At 42.8% G+C, this 23,830-nt stretch overlaps 2 protein-coding genes across 2 annotated transcripts; both read right to left on the bottom strand.

The window, feature by feature from the left end:
* Nucleotides 1-12,288: 12,288 nt before the first annotated feature.
* LOC119735844 lies at nt 12,289-14,912 on the bottom strand. Its single transcript, XM_038209782.1, has 3 exons — nt 14,823-14,912; nt 13,484-13,601; nt 12,289-12,689 (listed from the first exon to the last, which is right to left on the bottom strand). The coding sequence occupies exons 1-3, from the start codon at nt 14,910-14,912 to the stop codon at nt 12,289-12,291; spliced, it is 609 nt and encodes a 202-aa protein (XP_038065710.1).
* A 4,209-nt stretch (nt 14,913-19,121) lies between these two features.
* LOC119735843 lies at nt 19,122-23,358 on the bottom strand. Its single transcript, XM_038209781.1, has 4 exons — nt 23,226-23,358; nt 21,518-21,743; nt 19,905-20,088; nt 19,122-19,296 (listed from the first exon to the last, which is right to left on the bottom strand). Exons 1-4 carry the CDS (start codon nt 23,356-23,358, stop codon nt 19,264-19,266), a joined length of 576 nt encoding a protein of 191 aa, XP_038065709.1. The 3' UTR covers nt 19,122-19,263.
* Between the last annotated feature and the right edge of the window lie 472 nt (nt 23,359-23,830).

Genomic DNA, 23,830 nt, shown 5'->3' with positions numbered 1-23,830 from the left:
TCCAAAAAAGTGGTGCTCAAGCTCGGAGCCGGAATTTGCAACGTCTTGGAATGGGCCCTTTGACTTGTATTGTGAGCCACACCCATCCGAGAAACGTATAACCTTTGAAATTTGGATGCTTTTGCTCAGAAACTTAACAGATTCTGTGTAGAACTGGTGCACAGCATTGTGGTCGTGTTTTCTATCATCTGAAATGAATACGAGGGAGTGCAGAATGGTATGAACACTTTCTCCTGTGCACTTGGGACACTGATACGATGCAACCACGGGATGAATTGTTACTTGATCATGTGTCCAATGGCTGGACTGCACTTCATCTTGTTGCATACAAGTATAATTTTCAGCAAAGTCGAGGATCATCACTACATGCCCTTCCAGTGGATTGTTGAAAATCATGTTGTACTGATCATGCTGCCATGCCCAGTTAAAGAGATGCATAGAAAAGCTTTGCAATTCATCAATCAGTTCATTGATGAGAACGTTAACTGCTCCCTCTTGTGCGACATTCAGTACTTTAGTAACTTCCTTTTCTTTACCTGCTTTTGTGATTGTTTCTTTCATTCTTTGCCATTTGCTCCACTTCACTACTTTGCCCTCAGCAGCCTCCAACAGTGGATGCAGATGTTGCGATACAGCCTGCACACCACACTGATTGCATCTCCTGTCTATGCAGCTCATGGAATGTTTTGCCAGGTTGTTTTGGGCACAGTGTCATGTCACTGGCGGTGAACATGTCATGGATACGACATGCTTGCTTACTGTAAGCAGTGCAGTTACATGTAGTTGTGGATGACTTGATGTGTTTTGGTCTCAGTTTAAAGAATGATGACTTGCCAATCTGTATGTCTGGAAAGGTCTTCTTGAATTCATTGAACAACGTCGCGATTGGTCTTTGAAGGATACGTGTCTTCAGAAGCTTCTTTTTACTCACTGCCTTTTTGTCAGCCACTTCAGCTGAATTCTCCTGGTAGAACTTGTGAACAATTTTTACTGTGTCTGTACATAGTTCTTTTCCATTTCGGTAGTTTTCAGGTCTGTTCATCCTCATCATTTCCGAGAGATCCCGAACCGTCTGACTGCATATTCTTGTTTTGTATACTTCTTTAAAACTGCCAAAGATGATGCCAGTAGTTGCCTTGAAGCTCTTATTTCTTTGGATCGTTTTTTGTTGTCTGTCTTCAACTTGTTCGCGAGATTTGTCACCACTATGCTGTCAATGTTACTGGGTGTGAAGGTAACACCCATTTGCTTCAGAGCTTGCCGCTTTCGTGGTGATGCACCTTTCAATAAGTCATAAACAGTTGCTGCAACTGCGACGGTGACTTGGATACAGCCTTTCTTGCCCTGTGAGCAGATTGCCGTCTTGCTGTTCGTGACCTTCGTGTTGATTCGGAAGCAAGGTATTCTGCCTCATCATCTTCATCCATGTGTTTTTCTTGTTCTTTTAGTTCGTTTTCTGCTGCTAGCATATTCCTTCTGTACTACAGTAACTCTTCCCTTTCCTGTCTTCTTTTATTTCTTCGCTGCTCATTAACCTTGCTTTGTTTTTCTTCTGGCCACAGAGCTCGCTGAATGCGTTTTGCGTTTCTCCAATGCTCCTGCTGCTTGCTTTCGTTTATCTGTGCTTCTTGCTTATTTAGCCTGGTCTTCTTTTTATCCCTGCATCTTTGGCGGTAAATCCTCATTCTTTCTCTGGATGCATTTTTTTCTTTCTTTCTTCGCTCATCATCCCAACTTTCTCTCCTTTCTACAGCTTTATGTGCTTCATAATTTCTAATTTTTTTTAACTTCTTGGGATTGGTAGCTGCCATTTTTTTTCGCCAATGTTCTGGGGGATCTGAGGCATTTCCTGGTTTTAGAAGGGTTGCATGGTTAGGTGAAGTGCTAAGACGAGCATGTGATCGGAGATTGATACGTAAATTGAGCTGCGGGGGCCCCATGCTGTCAGTATCTGTAAGGTTCAAATATCGAATATAAGCCAAGGTATCATTGAATTGAACCCCCCCCCTCCCAAAAAAGAAAATTTCGTATATAAAAAATCTTCAAACTAAACCAAAAATTACCAGATTTTACTTAAATACCCCCATTAACAAACCATGCGGTCATGTGATGTGGATGTCCTTTAAAAAAAATCTAGCTAAGTTTATCCCAAGCTCTCCCACGGGACGGACCGAGTTCTCGGGGGACTCTGCCGTTAACGCTCCGACGTTACCGCGGCAGCAGTCTCTCGTCCGGCACCCTCAGCCACAGTCGGCTGGGGGAGTTGGCAGTTCCGCCGATCAGTTAAGGGGACCTCGGTCACCTTCTCCGGTCGACTCGGGCGGAACACCCAAACTAAAGGCACACTCCGGCAAGGTTCCCCTAAAACATATCTCCTGTGCCGGAGCAAAGCCTAAGAAGGGCCGTCAGGGCAAGCGTGGCTCGGCAACGAGCGCCGCTTTGGCACCTAGCCCTCCCCCGGTCACGGGGCAGCCCGAGGGGACTAGCCGTCACACTTCGGTGGGCTCTAGTCACCCGTGCCCTCCCGACACAGTGCCGAACACCACTGGTTGTCGGGATGGGCTATTGCACGGGCTACCGGTCCGTCCAGCGCTCGCTCAGCCCACGGGGCCTGAGGCGCTGTCGGCCGGGTGCATTATGAGCGATACGGAGCCGATCGCCCCGGGGGATCCCGGGCCGACGGCCCCCGTGCTAGCTCGCTCAGAGGGACTACTCTCGTCATCGGAATTTTTCCGTTGTTCGGGGGTCCCGGTGCCCCAGGTGTCTTCCGAGTTTTCCTCGGACACACCTCGGGGCCGTTCTTCTAAAAAGAAGAGTAAGAAGAAGAAGGCTGCACGCCGATTACATTGTTCTTCTTCGGGGTCTGACGACTCCTCTGACCGGTCCCGCCGGGGCAAACGCTCCCGGGGGGAGGACGCGGTTTCTAGGGCAGATTTCCTGCTGGCTTTCCAGTCAATTTCCGATACGCTATCGGCTATGTCGGCAGGCCGCCGGGCGGGCCCTATTGGGGGCCCCCCTGCAGCGGTGGATTACGGCCCACAGCCATCGGTCGTTGGGCCCGCATCACAGTCTTCAGTCACCGGTCACGCTTGGGTGGCCCGGGAACAGAGGGACATACCGCACACAATTAGTCGTGCTCCGGCGTCCCCGCCTGCGGTGAGGGCTTCACAGTTGTCGTGCGTTGGTCACGGTTGGGTGGCCCAAGCACAGCGGGACATACCGCACGTGGTTGACCGTACACCGGAGGCCCGGCCTGCAGCGAGCGTCTCGCATGCATCGGCCGTGGGCCACGGTTGGGTGGATCAGAGGCCGCGGGACCTACCGCGTACGCTGGGATCCCCACCTGTATTGAGTATTCATCCGTCTATGCAGTTTGACTCGGAGGAAGTTGTCCAGCCACTACCGCGTGGCTCGGTACAACTCGCCCCTCCTGACGGCGCTCGTTCACCGGAGTCAACTCGGCCCTCACAATCGGCTGAGTCATCCGATGACGACGAGGAACCAGACCGTTTACAGCGGCTGTCTATCTCTGAAACGGAGCTCCGTTTAGTACAGAGGGATATGATAAGAGTACTTCATTTACCCTCCGCTGATGAGCCCCCTCCGCCTGATCATAAATCTTTCAAGCGAAGGACGGGCTCCGCATCTAGCAGCGATAAGATATTCCCCGTACTTCCCTTAGATCAGGTATGCGTGGAACGTATCGACAGCATCATGTCAACTGATAAATGGCGGCCGTTTCTCAGTCGAGAACGGGATTATTTTCGTTTCCCGGCTGAAGATCAGGTGAAGTTCTTCACTCCGCCTACCATCCCCGACGCCGCAAAAGATAAACTTGCGGCCGATGAGAGTGGTTCGTCTTCCAAGCGGCCCTTTGTGGACAAAACATGGGGTAAACTTGAAGATGTTTTGAAGAAGATGGATACAGCTTCACGCTTCGGTTTGAAATCAGCGTCTTTCCTGCTTCTTCTCACGGAATATTTGGCCGTGGGCTATGAAGAAGATTCGCCGATTCCAGCAGATATGCTGACTGCGGCCCTTCATTGTCTCGACCATGGTCTACGCTCAGTGCTTGATCAATTCGCACGCGTGTCGACCCTATCAAGGTCCACCCGCCGGGGTAACGTGCTCGATGCACTTTTCCTCCCGTCGCAGGGTGCTCGCAAAAGACTTGAAAATCTCCCCTTGACGGGCCCGGATCTGTTTGCTGATAAATTCGAAGAGCAGATGCGAGATGAGGCCAAACGTCTGAAGGCTACAGAGAAGATCATAGCTGCCAACTAGTACGATTTTTTCGTAATTATTACGAATTGTTTGTTAAATTACGAAAATACGATTTGCCTCTAAAACATTACGAATTTCCCATTTTCTACCTAACGAAAAAAAAATACTTGTAAAGTATCGTTTTTGACCAAAAACTTCTGGCGAAATGTCGCGATAATGGATGGACTGGTGACAAGTCTAATAAGAATGCAGTCAAGCACCTGATAGACATCAATGCAGTGTGCGCAGTGGAGTACTTTAGGACCAGACTAAAAATATTTTTCAATGGTGTATCATTTGTGTGCATCTCGTGGATGTGTGGTTGTGTGTACTGTATCATGTATGTGAGTACTTTTCAGTGACGATCGTGAGCACTTTCAGTCGCTTATTGCCCGAATGAGACCCATCAGTGCGAGATTTTAATCATGGAATTTAATAAGAGTATGGTTGGAATAATTGGTAATAGAGTTTGAGTTTATCACAACGGACAGAAAAGATAATCAGCATGCGTTTGCAAGGTATGTTGGCGGGATATTTCTATTGCATACGGTGGCCCTAAATCATTGTGTGTAAAAACATGATACGAACTCGAAACTACACATCGATAGCATGCATCTCAAAAAAAATATGCGCACATGTTATTGTTGTTATTATTTATTTGACTTCAACAAACAAATACAGACATTAAAACAAAATTAATTTAAAAAATTTTTTTTTTTTTTTTTTTTTTTTTATTTATTTATTTTTTTTTTTTTATTATCTTTTGGCCTACAGTACATTATTATTCACAACAAGAAGGGTATGCACATGTATGTGTTCATGTAAACCATGTACCTGTACTCGATGTTGGTAAAGCTTTTGATAAAACGAGAAGTTGAAAATGACCGCGCGGGTTGATTACTAATTGGGATTTTGAAAAGTTGGCAGCTATGGAAGATCAACTTCAAGAAGCCTCCAGCACCGGCGCCCAAACAGCAGCGGGGTAAGGGCAAAACATTTGTCATTCCCCGCCGCAAGCCTCTGAAATCTGGTCGCGGTGGTTTTCGTGGCCGCACGGACAATGCGGGCCTGCGCCACGCAGGCCCGCACGTTCTCTGGACAACAACGGCCCCAATCCGGTCGTGGTTTCCGGGCACCGGCCCCCCGCTATCCCGGGGGCTGGCGCAAGTGACTTAGTAGACTCGTGGCGGCCTCCCGCCGTCGGACCCGTGGGAGGCCGTCTCCGAGACTTTGCGGGGTCCTGGGGTTTAATTACGTCCGACCGGTGGGTACTCGACACGATCGGGTGCGGCTACGCACTCGAGTTCTCGAGCACCCCCCCGTCAGACATGATCGTTCGACCGACGGTAGTTCCGTCCGATCCTACCAAACGTCTCTCCCTCGAAGGGGAGATCAGTTCCCTCCTCGGGAAACGGGCAATTCGCCCGCTCCCTCCGGGGGAGACACGGTCGGGTTTCATGTCGACCTTCTTCCTGGTACCCAAGAAGGAGGCCGGCATGTGGCGCCCGATTTTAAATCTAAAACCCCTCAACAAATTTATTCGGCCAAGACGTTTTCGCATGGATACGCTCAACATCATACTCCAATCGATTCGTACTCCTGCGTGGGGAACCAGTCTAGATCTGAAAGATGCGTATCTACACATTCCTGTCAGACCAGACCACTGGAAGTTTCTTCGTTTTCAGTACGAGAACGTCCAGTACGAGTTCATGGTTCTTCCGTTTGGTCTAGCCACCTCACCCCGGGTCTTCACGCGTGTGGTGAAGACAATCGGGGCCGCATTAAGAAAACAAGGTGTGATGATCTTCATGTATCTGGACGATTGGATCATTATTGCTCAATCTCAGACGGCCGCATCGGCGGCACTCAATCTGACTTGGCGTCTAGCGGCGGATTTCGGGTTTATTATCAACGCCGAGAAATCCCATCCACATCCATCCCAATTCCCAATCTTTCTGGGAGCGTCACTCGATCTCCAGAAGGGATTGGTTCGGCCTACGGAGGAACGAATTGTAAATCTCCAACAGTGTGTGTCTCTGTTTCTCCCGACGACCATGGCCCCAGCGCAAGCATGGCTAAGGTTGCTCGGTCTTATGGCCAGTATGGTAGATGTGGTGAACTTTTGCAGACCAAGGATGCGTCCCATCCAATTACATCTGCTGTCCTTCTATCGGCCCAGTCGTCATCACATACGTCATCTGGTGCCGACCACACCTTGGCTAATACCGCACCTCCGTTGGTGGCTCAACAATGCCAATCTCACGGAGGGGCGCGCTTTTCACAATCCGAGGCCGTCAGTGACCATCACGACAGACGCGTCACTTTTTGGCTGGGGGGCCACCCTCCACCCGCGCCAAGTAGCGGGTCGGTGGGGGCCCGAAGAGTGCTCGAAGCACATAAATGTGCTGGAGATGTTGGCAGTCATCAATGCTCTCCAACGTTTTCAAGCATCAGTGACAAACCAAGTAGTCAACATTCGTTGCGACAATGCCACAGTAGTGGCCTACATCAATCGACAGGGAGGCACGCGATCCGCCCAACTATGCGCGCTCACGTGGAATCTCTTCCACTGGTGTATGGACCACGGAGTAACACTCGTGGCAACTCATCTCCCAGGCGAGGAGAACGTCACAGCCGACGCTCTCTCCAGGGGGTGGGTCGTTCCGACGGAATGGACACTGCGTCCGCAGGTTGTCCAATCACTTTTTCTGTTGATCGATCGGCCTCATGTCGACCTGTTTGCCTCTCGAAACAACCACCAGTTACCGGTATACTGCGCAAGACACAACGACCCTTGCGCATGGCAGACAGACGCGCTGGCAATATGGTGGGACAGACTACTTGCGTACGCCTTTCCCCCGTTCTCCCTCATACCGCGAGTACTGACCAAAGTGGAACAGGAGGAGTGCAAGATCCTCCTCATAGCTCCCTTTTGGCCACGCCAGCCTTGGTTCCCGAGACTCATCAAGCTCTTGGTTCACCGCCCGGTGATTCTTCCGAAGAGGGCAGACATACTGTTCCAGCCCAGCTCGGGTTTTCTTCACCCGGCCCCGGAGGATCTCCACCTGACGTGCTGGGTATTATCAAGCAATCCTTCCGCACGTTGGGCCTTTCTGAACGAGCTGCGGCCATTGCAGCCTGCAGCCGGCGGGAGTCTACCAGGAAAATTTATAACAGTAGATTACACCATTTTTACAAATGGTGTAAAGCCAGGTCTCTGCATCCCCCCGATACTTCTATAGGAGAGATTGCAGACTTCCTAGTAGGCCTCTTTGACAGTGATCTTGCTACAGCCACAGTTAAGAATTATCGTTCGGCTATAGCGGCTATTCATGGAGGTTTCTCTGACGGTTCCTCGGTGTCAGATAATCAGAATCTTAGCCAACTTATCAAGGGGATGTTTGTGTCACGCCCCCCGACACGTAGACTATTACCATCGTGGGATCTCTTTGCTGTCTTATCAACCTTATCGAGACCCCCGTTTGAACCAATGGGCAGCTCAACCTTGTTGCAGCTGTCGGTTAAAGTGTCATTTCTATTAGCAGTGGCTACGTCTAGACGACGTAGCGAGCTGCATTCGCTTACAGTGGAGACAGGTCACATCCGGTGGGAACCAGGGGGTGTTCGCCTGGTTCCTAAAACAGGTTTTCTGACCAAAAATCAGTCAGAATCATTTTCACCTCCTGACATTTTTGTGCCGGACATCAAATCCTTTTCGTCTGTCTCTGGTGACAGACTTTGGTGTCCGGTCAGGGCCCTGAAGTGGTACGTTGATAGAACTAAAACGCTCCGAAGCGGCCATTCACAGCTGTTTATAACAACGACTCCACCATACCGGCCGGCCTCGCGTGATACAATTTCCCGCTGGTTGGTTACGGCCATCAAATCAACAATAGACTCACCAACAACAGATTCCGTTGGGTCAGTCCATGCACATGAGGTCAGGGCAGCTTCTACTTCCTGGGCCTTTTTTAAGGGTGTTTCTATTAAAGATATCACACAGGCAGCGTGTTGGAAAACCCCCAACACCTTTACAGAGTGTTATTTGAAGGATGTCCTCCAGACGGAAGGCAGAGCCGGGAGAGTGGTGCTGAAGGCGGCGAGCCGAGCATCATCAGGTCCACAGGATCCTCTCCTACCCGGGACTTCCCTAGAATAGGTGAGTCTCCTCATCCTGGCTATTTACATTATACATTACATTGTATTGAGTATAAATGTATAGCTAAACACTATTGTAATAAGGTCATTGGTCTTGGACAAGTTACCTTCTTTGTATACAGTTTACCTTGTGCATGGGCTTGGTTTGAAGTGTTTTAGAACTTGCTTTAAGAAGTGTCTTGTACTAACAGTACTCTTCTTTGCAGGATTCAACTGTATTATATATTATATTTATTATTATATAATACTTTACATTATGAGACGTTCCCCCTAACGAGGGCTGACGTCTCGATTAACATGTGAGGGTAATTAATATCCTTTACATGTACAGTTCTTGGTTTTTTCCCCTGTCCGCCTTTGGACGGAACAGTGGGAGCCATCTGGGGTTACATTCCATGTTTCATACCCCTGTGAGTAAGCAATAGCATCTCGCATGGCCCACCTCCTTGACGGTGCTAGTCTATGCATAAGTAGTGTTGCTCTACAGGTAAGTAGAGTGAAGTAGACTCCCCCCCCCCCCCCCACAGAAGTGTGGTTGGGGTCTACGAACGAATACTTACCTGTAGAGCATCCCTCCCTCCTACCCCACTCTTCTCGATGCCTTGGGTACTTTGTTGTATTCCGACTTAGCGCTCGAGAAAAGAGGACGCTCACGAGGCACGCATGCCGCGGGGTGTTATGGGTAGGGCGCTGGAGGGCGCTATTGTATATAACTCTTAGCGAAAATACCTGCCGGTAGGGGGAATATGCATAAGTAGTGTTGCTCTACAGGTAAGTATTCGTTCGTAGACCCCAACCACACTTCTGTGGGGGGGGGGGGGGGAATTTCTCATCAGAATTTCACTTTTTGGTGGTTGATTAGCTGTAATAAGGAAAATATAGTGGGGGTATTCAAGTAAAATCTTTCATTGCTCGCGTCGGTGATGTCGTTTTCGTCCCCAGTGCGTGCTGGTGTGAACGAATGCAGTGCGGTCAATGTGCGTCCGTGATGTTTATATGTGTCTTAGATCCTGACTCTCCACTATCGTTCGAACTGCACTAAACAAGAACCTGCCTATAATTATATGTGTTAACCGGTTCCAGCCTGTACACGGGGAAACTAAACCCATCATTAAGGAACCAGTGTACGTGCATACATCACGTGACACCGAGTCGCCGCTCTCCACTCGTACTCGATGTCGAAACGATCAAATTACATACATGTCTGTACATGTACGTTCACACCAGCGTGCACTGGGGACGACATCACCGCATTGCCTTCCCAAACTAGTAAACAGACATCCACAAACTCAAGAAAAGCTCTCGAAAAAGAACGGCAAATATTACTTTTATCTCCGAAATATAACTTAACCTCAGCACCATCATTAATTCTCGATGTGAACTGGATCCCTAAGGGGTCATGTTGGGCAATGTGGGGTTTGTTTTAGGGGTAAAATCTGGCGATTTTCACGGCAAAGGTTGTCTGATGAATTAATTTACAGTCGAACACTGACGTTACTGTGGCCCGAAAAAGGCCACATGAAATGTAAAGAAAAGATGATTTTTAGAGTCCTACTAGTTCCTTGGAGTAGTAATTACTGTAAAACTTAGATGAAACTCAAACAGAACAATATGATACGCTGATATTTTCTGCTAGAAACCAGTTATTTACTCACCAATCCACAATCCAAAAGCGGCCAAAAAATTTCCGCAACACGTCGGCGTTGCAATTTGGCGAAACCGTAATAGTATCCATGTGACCTACTCAACGTCATATGGAAAGGGTATACATTTTGGCCCAGAACCATTTTCCAAAGCGGGGGACAGGAAAAAATAGGCGGTCACATCTGACCCACGCAACGCAAATCACGCAGGACACCGGACTTGCGTTGAACTTTTTAAATCAAGTATCTTCGTAAACTCGCTGCATATTTCATGGCTTTTATCACTTGTTTTTAAAAATGAAAACTAGTAACATTATCGGAATGTTAGTAAATAAAAGCAAACTACCCATGCAACACGAGCGGCATAGGAAGAAGACACCACGCGTTACGTCGGTACGTACAAATTTAACTTCTTGTGTTTTACCAATGCAATGGTTCTGCACAAAATAAATAATTTTGTGGGAAAGCTTCACTCTAGTTGAATAAGCACTGGTAGCATGTTCATCAAAATGAGAAAATTATATCTGTTTTTAAAGGTATATTCAAATCGTTTATACAATATAACGCTGGGGGTGGGTAAAAGTACTGAGGACACCACAGAAAAATGGTACAAATCATCAACATTCACAAAGAATTTTTTTGAATAATTGCTGGGAGTTTATTATTGACTTTTCAATTCAAATATATTTTACAAATGAAAACATTAGTGCCACACTACATAAGCAAAAATTAACTTTGAACACATTCATATGTGCAAATTACTCAAATGACCCAACCTGGTGGAATGACCCATCTGCGAGTGAAAAACTTGCACAGGCGCAGAAGTATGAACAAACTTTGGTGCGTTTTTTGTAGTGTGTTGATTTTTTTTCTTCTCAGATGACTTCGGTCTTGTATTAAAAAATGTTCCGGTCCAGTAAAAGTTCTGAGCAACAAGCCCTGCGGTCTTGTGGATTCCCCCCCCCCCCCCCAAATTCGAGCCCTGACTGCGTCCCACCTTATCCCAACTCATCCCGCCTTCGGTCAGGATTCTGACTAAAATTCCATCGGGATCCCGACCCATCCCACCTTGGGTCGGGATCCCGACATAAGCTATCCTGATGTATCCCGTCGGGATACATCCATCCGACTTATCCCAACGTATGCCGGGATGAGCTGATCGGGATCCCACCTTATCCCGCCTTCGGTCGGGTTTCTGACCAAAATTCCATCGGGATCCCAACTCATCCCACCTTGGGTCGGGATCCCGACATAAGCTATCCCGATGTATCCCGTCGGGATACATCCATCCCGACTTATCCCAATGTATCCCGGTGGGATGTGTCGGGAATCCCGGTGGGATATGTCGGGATCCCGACCACATTTTTAAAGGGGTGAACCATTTAAGTAACCATCATTACATGCAGCCTAAAATTACTTCTGGTGTGATTACATCCACATTTTGAAACAACACAAAATCATTAGCTACTGTCCAAAGAGTGTTTGTGGTCAAGTTGGTGAAATAAAAAAAAAACATGGGTTTTAAATTTAAAAAATGTAACTTTGTTTCGCATGCTGCTAGAGGGTGCCCCATGATGTGATGTCATAATGCATTTTGTTGCATGTGGCTTATCTTATTAAACATTTCAATAATTTGCTTAGTTCTATGACAATGCTTCCTTTTTCAAGTTACATGTACATTCATTATCTTGTACTTCCAAAAACCCAGGGAGTATAGGTCAAGCAACTTTATGCCCACGAATCAAATATGTTGCCCATGGCAGGGTCTGCCAGACCTAAATATGAACATGGTCTCTCAATTAGTTTGCAAGGTAGCTCAAAATGTCATGTTTTGACCTAAAAGCACTTATAATTTAATTGCTTGATATGTACATTTCGAGATCCATGTTTTTGTTTATGCTCGGTTTACCATTTATCTCATGAACCATTCCAAATGAAATGTTTGGGTTTGTAGTGATTCAACGTGACTTTTACCTTTCAATTACACTATAGGTGAAGGTTGCCTGTACAACAACAAAAAAATCAAGGTGTGACCTATCAGAGCACCAAAACAGTAGGAAACCTCTCAATCAATGAAGAAATCATTCAATACATTTCCAAGATGATTACTGTGTCTTGTTAATGTATTTAACGTTAAAGTCTAATACCCAGACGGTGCCCGTTGACTCCACAGCAGTAATTAAAGGAGGTGATAACTTCTGAAGGGGAACTAGTGCAGTTTGAATTACCACAGCTGGCTGCACCTCTTCCAGAGGCCCTTTACTTCAGCTGGAATCGGGGCCTCATACCATTCCACCCTGGCATAATCCTCCATTTTGCCATCAATTCCCTTGCACTGAAGAAAGTAGGAAATCCTTCCAAAGAAGAGATACCCCTGCTCCAATTTGTTTGAGAGAGTTCCACCTGTCGTGAAAAGACCTGCAACTACAGAAGATACAATGGGCTTGTCCAAGTCAATATCACGACAGGTGTACTTCTGACATCTTGGATGTTCCCTCATTGCGTGGAAATACTTGATGGCGGACGTGCAGGTCATGCCCTGTGACTGCAAGGAAACTTGTTCGTCTTCCCCCATTTCTACTTGTAGAGATGGTCGCTTCCCTTCGAGCAAGTTGAAGCTTTCTTCTGTTTAAGAATTCGAATTTAAATATAATAAATGTATTATTTTGCTAGAAATTACAAACCATCAGTTCAAACGAATGAATATTTTTATACATTGTACATGCATTATTATTAAAGGGAGACTATCAAATTATTATGGTACTTTTATGAACGAAAGTGCATGCAGTGTATAGCATAACATAAAGTCGCAACACCAGGAATGTTGACATTTTCAAGACAAGTTGTCTTTTGGTATCAATTTCCAAGCTGGGCAGCTGGCCAACGTTGGAAAAACTAGTTTTTTTCTAAAACTACTACTTCCAATTTACCATATTAAGTTAGTCCGCATTTGTTTGAAATTGACTACACACAGCTGTGAACAGGACACAGATACAGGCCCTCTACATACACATGTATGTAGGTTGCCTGACCTCATAATTCCCAACATCCATGAATTACTGTTCCATTGTAAGGCAGTCAGGAAACCACACTTCAAGAACATGCATTTTTTTCCTCAATTTGCCAGTATCTAAGAACACGGACTGCCAAAAAGTGTGCTTATCGATATTTGCTCTAAATACTTACCCCCAAATCCTTTCAGCGAAGGAAATGTAAGGAAATGTAACAAGTCCAGTAATAGAGTAGCAATTAAACATAAGGCCTGAGCAAATGTTTGCCAAGCGTCTGTTTTCTGATCAACAAGTGCCTAGCAACCATGGATGTTGAAATTCAACGATTTAATACAAACGTAGTTCCATTTGAAATGTTAAAGAAGCTAAGCAAGCACAGCTTTGATTATTAATTATAAAAGTACTCACGTGAAGCTTGTTCGGTAGTCTCCTCATTTGCAGCCAGTGCGGTGTATGGATTACTGGTGCAAACACTTCCTTTAGGCAGAAGACCGGCCATAGCCATGAACTGGCTGAATTCATACATCTGATGTGAACAAAACAAAAAAGTTGCAGACCTTACAAAAAATGATCTGTACTTAAAGCAAATACAATCGATTCTCATTATAACAAACTCGTTCAGACCTAGCCAAATTGTTTGTTATTTCAGAATTTTGTATTAAGAGGAACATCAGTTTCATTCATTGTGCACATAAATACACAGTCGGGACCAAGGCTTTAAGTTTGTTATACATGTAACCAGAATTTTGTATAAACAGAATTTGTACTAACGAGAGTCGACTGTAGTTTGGAATAAAGGATAATTTTATGTGCACAGAACATTGCAATTTCCTGTCTTCTCGTATAAAGAAACCCCAAAATGCTCTTCAAAGTTTACAAAAGATCTATGAAATAATTAGTTCTACAAATTTCCAATCAATCGCACGATAATGTGATCATGATACCATAAGGGACATTCATGAGTTGGCCTGCACAAATGGAATGTTTCCAAAGCACTGATTTTAAGATAGTCCATTTTGGGGAAAGAGACTCTTTGATAAATGTTTTTAAAAATACACAAAGTATAATGCTAATGATTGATGTCTCTTCGTACTTTGCATTAAAGGATCTTGGGCACAGTATCTGCAAGAACTGCTAGGTGAATTTGAAATGTTTTGTTTGCCAGATATGACAGGAAACCTTTTAAAAATGACATAACCACATCATGCCATAAATACTCAGTGCTTACCATCATGTTTTTTGTTTTTGCCAAGTTTCATTTGTACATTAATGAAACTGTGTACAAATACCGTTAGAATTTGATTGAAAAAACCCTGAGATCTGCATTGCCTTAATGCAAAGTTAAACAGAAAAGAAAGGAAAAAAAAATATGAAGTAAAAACAAAGATCTTCCTAAAGTCTTCAAAAATCGCCCCCCCCCCAAAAAAAAACAAAAACACACCCCCAAATTTAAAAATACTACTTGCTAGAACCATTCATCTCTGAAGTGCACATTAAAATGCGTAGCCCATGAAAAAATTAAAGTGCACACAAATGCATATAGGCATATAAGGCCTTTTGCATTGTCAAACTGTTTTACTCCTGTGTTTTTGCAATGGGTTCCAATGAAAACCACGTGTAAAAAAGTTGTGTAACGTCATCATCACATCTCTATAGGCTTATTCTGCTTTAATACTACAATTTTTATTCCCCCCCCCTAAAAAAAACCACCTACAGGAGGTATGACTTTAATACATGTTACTGTTACCCTATATGCCTCAATGGCTGTTGCCTCTGGCTGCTTGCGGTTTAGAATTCGCCCACTCTGAAAGGCCATAAACCTCTCAAAACCATCCATTGGGAGGTAGCTGGTCCATATTTCCTCAGTGTGATACAGACATGATGGAGGATGTGCATGCAGAGCGTCTGTCACAAAGAAGGGGGGAGGGTCAAGATAACATAATTTAATAACATTAATTGTATCACCATTTCCTCACACTGCCATTGGCAATTGCTACATGGCAGACAAGAGTTACATTCAAATTTTACAGTACTATGAGTCTTGTACCAATAGGCATGGATGTCATCTTGTGTCACAAGACATCACACTGAACATGTTTTGTTCAAAACCATTGATCTACACTACCACAAGTAAATTTGTGTTTTAAGCTCAGTAAGAACCAACAATACCAGATGATACAGATTACTTCCTCCTTAAAAAAAAACCCCAGTAAAATCAGACACAACTGTTTGTTGTATGTAGACTTAATAAATTTCTTGTTTCAATTGAAAACGTTGAAATAAACAAATTGTTTAAAGGGAATATACAACATTTGCAAACATTGAAAAATAAAACTACCAAGTTTTTACAGAATACCTTACTAGGACGTTGGTAAATGACAGTCTAAAGCATCCTGTAAAATTATGGCACCTGGTGTGAAGTCATTTTCAAGAAAATGGTATTTTTGTATACATTTCCAGCGGTGGTCGGCCGACCACCGTTGGAAAAACCTAACTATGTTGCAACTACTGCTCCAAATTTACCATTGTTTATTCAGTTCAAATTTTGTTTGCTATTGGTGACATATTCATGAATGGGTGTAGGCCAGCTAGACTTGTTCCCTTACCGTACAATTTTCTGGAAATTGATCCATTTTATCTTTGGTGGAGTCAGGGAACCAGACTACTTGAAAATTTTTGTGTTTCTTGGTTTTTCAAGCATTTTCGAACAAAAAACTTCGAACATGTCAGTGTAACAAAATTTGATCTATTATACTAACCCCCCAAATAGTTCATTTCTAAAAATTACAGCAAAAGCCAATGATGTACATTCCCTTTAATCTCAGCCATAGATACTTGATACAAATCCAAATTATCACATAAGACTGTACATATTCTTCATGTCATCTTTCATGTTTATATTTTATCTATAATTTTTGTTTCCGCAATTTTTGTTTCTGCATTGAAGATAAGTACATCAACAAACTTGTATCCCAAGAGGAAAGTCTCTTTCCACAAGACTCAAAACCTCATGGACCTCGGCCTCTACTGCATGAAGTTCTTGAATGTCAATGCAGTGGTCTGTTAGCTGACTGACAGCATCACACAGACGGAAGAATGTCTGCCGCTGGTTCAGACCAAGAGCATCTTGAAGTGCGTACTTCAAGATGCCTGCAAGAGGCGAGCTGAAAGAGATCCAAAATAAAAGGAAACAAAGTTTTGAGTGCTCTGCAGATTTTCTGCCAAGACATTATCATAACATAACATTTTAGTCAAAGCTCGTCTTTGTTAAATTTCAAGAAAAAACTATCAACTGTGCATGTAACATTCTCGATGGTAAGCCAGTAAAAGTTAAGTTTTTCTAGAACATTCCTTACAGTGCAAACGTTTTCATATTTTTTCACACACAACCACTATGCATTGATCAAGAGACGTGGTATGTACATAACAGATTGTCAGTTTCATGTCAGTAACATTTGAAAGTAAGAGTTCCGAAACTATATCAGTGCCAACGGCAAGTGTTAATGATCAAGTCATTTGTTTGCTCATACAGTAGTAATTTAGTAATCAGCCAAAATATAAATGTCTCTTTTTTTTTGCTATTTTTTTTGTACAATCATATGGAGGTGTCTGCGTGTAATCAGGGGTAAAAGGTAGAAAATGATGGCTTTGGGTGTTCTATTTCTCATTTTTACCATTAAAAAAAATGTTGGGTAGGGGCTGTCAGAATAGGGTAGGTAGGGAAATTGGAAGAACAATTTTTTGTTTGCCTTAACAGTAATGTTTTGTGCAGAAATTGTTACATTTCCTACCTTTTTCCAATCGCTGCACTTCACATAGGGGAGACTCGTTTTGGTGAAGAGTTTTATTGGTCGCCAGTCAAAGTCATGGGTGACCTTGATTTCCATGAGCTGATGATCAGCTGTGGACTTTTCCTCCGGGGTAAGCACCCACAGAGGATGTTTCCTGGACTCTGGAATGGCCAGTCTACCAAGTGCCATTTCAGCCGCCCTCAGCTGTGGAGTATTGTCCCTCCCCGTGAACAATCCAAAGAACTTTTTCATAACGACCTACATTAAAAAAAATATTAAAAAGGTATAAACTCTGTTCTAAGTAACTTTATTATATTAGAACAATTCTCCTGGAGACTTTGAACACCTGAAGCATTTATCAATTGCCCATATTTTGTGCACTAAAAGTATACACCATAGTAAGATTTACATTGAGAAGCATTTTAAACATTCCTTATTTAAGCTGCACATGATCAGCAATCTCACCACAATCTTCTGCAAATGTTAAGAGACACAAGAACAAGAACAAACGTTGCAACAGTGGCATAAACGGGAAGGTCAATTTAAGGAGTGCATGGGATGCAGTTTGAGTGCAATATGAGGGGGAACCACGTGAACAGAAGGTGGGCAAGAGAAGACAACACAAATGAGTCACTAAAGAGGTTCGAACCCCATTACATAATTTGGGTAATTCCTTGAAGACGTTTTGAAAATCATCAAGCGATTTCAATTTGGGTGTAAATAGTATCCGGTTCATTAGCAACTTCTTCATACACCTGCACGCACCACTGATTCAAATTGTAATTGGCTAAATATTCATCCTTTCTATGCTACACCATGTTAAGTTCACATGCTTAAGTTGAGATGACGTCACACCAACGAACCGGATTGGTTTAGGTCTGTAAGCCTTTCTTTGTACATATATATTTCTTTTTCCTTTTCCTTGACACAAGTCATCCTGATGAAAATCAAATGAATTCATTCCTGCTAATGAGTGACTTTTGTAGGGTTGGCTATTGCCATGTTAAAGGTAGGGTAGCAACCAGATGATCATATTTAAACAATAAAAAAAATCAGTTTCTTACTTGAATCGTGCGCATAAGCTCCACAGGGAAGTCCACATCCCTGTAATAGGGCAAGCGGGACAACTCCTCTATCCCCTTCTTTCCTGTTGCCTTCTGTATCTTGGCAGCCTCCGTCTGGGCATTAGTGGCTTCAGTCAAGGCCCTTTTTTTCAATGATGCCACCTGCAAACGCGTCTCTATCAATGTATCCTTTGAAGCTGCAATGAAGGGTGATCTACATATGTACTTTCCTCGGTCCCAAATCCTGTTGTATTGCCACGATGCATGGAGTCTGGTGGCAGGAATCTACGATTTGTTGGTAGATAACCTTCTTGTACTCTCTGCTGTACACCCCTGAGTTGTTACAAATGACATAAGCAATGCACAAATAATTACTATTTGGGTAGTGCATCAAGAAGACTCAACATTTCACTGTTTAATGAAGTGTTCATTTTGTGCATTCTATGTGTCCATGCATGTAACCTCGCATCTGTTCTGACAAAACAATGGTAGATAGTTCAACAAGGCAACACTGCTGTGCACCTGCAAAGAGAGCTGATTTGTAGACTCCAGTGGAAGGATGTATTTCGTGTATCTGTTGGTTGTATTATTATCTTATGAAATAAATGTACATGAATACCACAGATTCGTCTGATTATAAACCCTGCAGCCAGCTATAGCACAACAAATGCATGCCTTCTAAATTTCTGCTTTAAAACCTTTGAGGCTTTGACAATTTGACATCCACTTACTTTTGATCTGACAATGTTTACAAGCGTTGTTTAGTGACCCTGGTCCGGGACTTTTCAGCACCTTGGCACCTCCAGGGTTATCGAATACTCCCAGGAGCACACGTGCTTTCAGCTTGAAGTTGGAGCTGGTGGAGGCATCAAAGCAGTCGACACCAGCTGCCAGTTGATTTAGTTCGTCAACGAGGGGGGAGAGATAGGGATTCATATCATCTGGCCCACAAGGTCTTGTATTGGTAAAACATATATAGTCGTTATTAAATGCTTGCATGTTTACATATATAACTACATGTATTGCTTTTTTCATCTTTGATAAGATCTTTGCGCTAATTCATGTATTAAATCTTTGGGGTTTTTTTTTAATTTTAAAGAAAATTCTGAAGCATTGGCTTTATTTTAGGGAAAGTATATATTTTACATTCTCGTAATTGGCAAGGTTCAATCTTGAAATTAATTACCTGGAATGATGGCGGATAGTAGCAGTCGACCAATCTTGTCCCTACTTGAATGATTAAAATTCAAGCATTTGAGCAAGACAGGACACATGCTGTTCTGAACCTTCTGACGGTTGAAAGGGTCAAATCCATCTGCGCTCAGAGCAAAGGTTAGGCAACGTCCATTTCCCTTGAAAACTCCATCTGTGATACACACACAATTGCAGAGTTTCTAATTATACTCGCTGCAGAATAAACATTTTATTTCCACTTATGCCGATACAAAATAAAAATCAAACAGAAAAGAAGTACATTGGTGTGAATTACTAACAGTACCTGATAACCTAGCTTCAGAACAACTGCATTTTCATACTAAATTTCAAACTTAGTATCTACTTATCATTTTCATGATTTCTTTCTTCACTCTGTTGGCTTAAGATGGACTGTTTTCTTGGAATGCAATTTTAGCATTTTTTGAAAAAAGTGATTAATGCTGCTAATCATCTACACAAATCTTAAAACACCCTGTGTTTGCAAAGTCATAGTGTACATCTCACATTGAGATGAAATATTTAAGGCATAACAATGGATATGCTGTTCTCATTGATACCCTCCTACTATTGGCCCTTTTCGACCTTCAATTTTTTCACCAACTCAAAGGTGAGAGGGTTAACATGTTATAACAACAGAAATAAATACCAATAACAATACAAATAAATACTGATGCAGGAGAGCTGCTTACAAAAGAAAAGACATTAACACCATGGAGGTAGAAACCTATACGCGAGTGACTACATTGATAAAATTCGCACCTTTATTGATAAGCCTTTCCAGGCTGGTGACATATGGATGTCAGTGACAGGGTTCTGCTCAGCAATGTCCATGTGCTGCTGCAAGCTGTCAGCAATTGCTGGCATCTTAAACCACCGTTGCAAGCGTGGGATAAGCGGGATGTATGGAAAAGTCTTTGCTGGAGTATCTGTTCCGGCCTTATATCTGTTCCAATCAAAAAGAAGTTTGTGAGCAACATTTGAAAATAGAATAGGACTAAAGTAGTGCCAGAAACACAGGGTTGCCTTCCTACATTGTATGCATGTACACAGCATTATGAACTTCTTGCAATCCCTTTGGACCCTTTCTTCCAAAATAAAATTACAGTATCTAGTTAAAAAAACTTGATCATAATTCCTCCATTTCCACAAATATGACAAACTTAATTGTATGATCAATAGAGAAACATAAATTCAATACAAGGAAACAGGCTTTCATTTACAAATCCCAAAGCCTTCCTATTCTGAAAGACAAATCCCCTGGACCCCCAAACTGGTGCGTTGTGTTATTATGGGCATAGCCACCTATCTACATACCCCTAACCTAACCAAAGATGTGTATCTCAAAGACAGACCATAATTTCAGGACAAGGAGAGATCAGCACCTGATTTCATCAAACTCTTCGTAACTTACAATTATGAACCGCAGCACTGCGACACGTCGTATCCCTACGATATATCGCAGCTACGACGCGTTCTGCGACTCATTTCACAAATCATGTTGTAAGTGGGACGCGTTGTAGGTGTATTTATAGCACAACCCTGTGACTGTTCTATGTATTTAATCAACGTACACTAAAAAGTTGTCTGATATTCAACAAAGAGTCGTTGGATGATCGGATCTCCGCCCAAAATTTGTTAAAACGTAAAATAAAATGCCGGCCGTGTCCCGTGACGCAATTTTAAAGGAAAATTAGAGCTACGTAGCTACATGTACAAGTTTATATAGCTACTTTGAAATTTCAACTACAATATTCCAGGCTAATTAATACTTATTCAGTGACATTTCATTGTGCAACTTTATACACATTGTCTTGGTATTAATATAACAAATATGTAAACTCTATTTGTTCACACATTTTGCCAAATGAAGAATGTTGACATTTTTGTCCCAATGGGATGTCATGTTTTTGCATGGCTGATAGACATTGGCAGTAAATGGAATTGGAAAAAAATTAACAAAGTTTGGGCTCCATGCTATCCAAAATAAATATGACACAATTTTCAATCAAAATATTTGTAGATCTTCAACAGATCCCTGTGCCATTGTATGCCATTGTACAAAAAAAGTCATAAGGCCAACGAAACTAATCCTGCAAAAGCATCATAAAATAATATGTACAAAAGGGGAAAGAGACAAACTAGAGGTCTGTGTCTGTTTATGAACTGAACATAAGGCTTTTCTGATTATGATTTTAGAAATAAGTGTATGCCTCCTTTTTATGTGCAGTGTTGTAAATGTTGTAATTTCCTGTTTAAAGTAAATTTAATGTTAAAGTTTGCTGGTAGTCATAAACTTTACATATGTATTTTATTACAAACAGTTGGTTTTGCGGAGAAGTTAGATATGAGAATTTCATTATAGACAAGCCTACCTTGATTCCTTACACTCTGGGCAGTGTTTACTACTGCTGTGAACTCCACTGAAGATGATGTGGTCATTTGGACAAACATCATGCATCTCCACTGGGATGAGGTATTCATCCACAAGTTTCTTTGCAGCTTGGAAGGAGTCAGGAAGGATGTTGCCATTAGGGAGGATGAAACGATGCAATATGCGTAAAAGCTCGCTGATGGCTCTTTGGCTGACCTTAAACAAAGCTTATTCTGTTTGTTGATTGAAGGATTTCTTTTTTTGGCCTAATACTAATAGCCTACTAGTAACAGGTACTCTTTTGCTGGGAAAAATTTGTTACAACCTGACGCCACTTTTTTTCATGTACATGTAGGTCAGTTATTGCAAAATGATGATAAGACATGAATGTGGGACAGAGAATCATTCCAATTTTGTTAGAAAATACTCAGAAATTTTTCTTGACTCTCCAAAGACTTTGTACACAACTGCCGAAGTGACGTCAGATTGCAACATTTTTTTTTCGGAATGTGATACTGAGCTGCCGAGACACGTTTGTTAGAAAATGTAATTTTCTTCACTCTCCATAGACTTAACTGTCATGTTTGTACACAATTGCTGAAGTGACTCTGGCATGTCTGGTTGCAACATTCTTTTCTCATTCTTTTCAACTGGCATGCTGGGCAGCTGGGTATAATTAACTAAGTCTTAGTCTGAGTATCCATCATCCGTTATCCACAGAGCTAGTCTGCTGTAGTAGGCATAAACATGTACAACATCTGATAGGCCTATGCCTAGACACTGTCATGACTGTAGACAATCTATGCAGTTTTGGGTTTTTTTTTTTTAAATGCTGCAACTTGACACCACTTTCTTCATATATCATCTCAATGAAGGTCATTCACTGCAAAAATGATAAGATTAAGACATGAATCTGGGACTGAGAAACATTTCCAATTTTGTTAGGAAATACTTAGAACATTTTCTTGACTCTCCATAGACTTTGTAGCCTAAGGCCCTACCCAATAGTGGAAGTGGTGTCAGGTTGCATCATTTTTTCCATTTTTTAATCCATTGTGTATGATGCGCAAAGGGTAAATGAATGAACATGACGAAGACCCGATGTACGCCTAGAAGAAAGCGCCCCCTGATTGGTCAAACACTAGAGGTCAAGAGGCAGTTGTCTTGCCTAATTAATCAGTATGACTAGCACCCACTGATCAGCGAATCTGCTCACATGTCATGTACATTTGTATCCTCGAGTCCCCATAATTGACGAAGATAACGCTTGCAACGCGTGCGCGTTGTCCAACGCAAATTGAATGCGAGTGCGTCAAAACATATCTTCATCTTTTTAGGTGGACTGACGATCAGACATGTCAGACGATGTCATGTAGGCCTATCCCTAGGCCTATGATCTGATGATGATTAGATTACTGATCATGCTGATGATAGGCCTAGGCCTATACTAAAATAGACCACAGTGAATTACCGTACATAGACATACATGTATAGACTAGGCTCAGGTACACCATGTACATGTACACCATGTACATGTACACCATGCAGAAGTTTTCTCCATGGGTAGGTTTAGGCTAATAATGGTGCTAAAATAAAAATCATGAAAATAGTGATTAGTGGTTTGGTTTTTGCTTACCCCTGGGAAGAGTCCATGGATTGACAGAAGCAACGTCACAGCTTGCAAAACGGTCACATGGCTGCCTTGATACAGTGGGTGGCCATGGTTGTCATGGTTGTTTTTGGCTGGCGATGGCCCACAATTTGTCCAGGTAGGTTTATCTGGCACGGGGCAAGCTTGGACTTGGTCTTGAAGGGAGTCCTCGGCAGACTGACGCTGTACATTTTGCTGTCGCACAAGATTTTCGGTGACCTTCAATGACCTTCAAAAATGGGCTGCAAAAAAAAATCATAATTATGTAAAATTGTCCTTTTTTTTATCCTGAACACAAAAGAAAACCATTGTAAGGGATTTTTGCTGTACTTACATGTATCCTTATCCTTACAAATAACACAGCACATAATATGACAGGAGTAATAATGAATTTGATGGAAATACATTTTATTTCCCCCATGAACAGGTATCCTATCCTTTTTAGTCATACTGGTACTTTAAACCTATTCAATGTCAAAATATTTTTTTTAAAAATTGCTCAAATGAAGGATCATTGCACAGTAGTTGTAGTAACATGTTTCACTGTTTGATGTTCTTGTGTACAGGATGGAAAAGAATGACTACTTTGATAACTGGAATTTTCTCAGCAACCCAAAGTGCCATTTTGAAGGAAAAAGTCTCAGCTTTAATCTGATACCCAAA

The sequence above is a fragment of the Patiria miniata genome, unplaced genomic scaffold, assembly GCF_015706575.1.
Source record: "Patiria miniata isolate m_02_andy unplaced genomic scaffold, ASM1570657v1 HiC_scaffold_29, whole genome shotgun sequence".
NCBI classification, from domain to species: domain Eukaryota; kingdom Metazoa; phylum Echinodermata; class Asteroidea; order Valvatida; family Asterinidae; genus Patiria; species Patiria miniata.
This window is presented reverse-complemented; position numbering and strand designations above follow the sequence as displayed.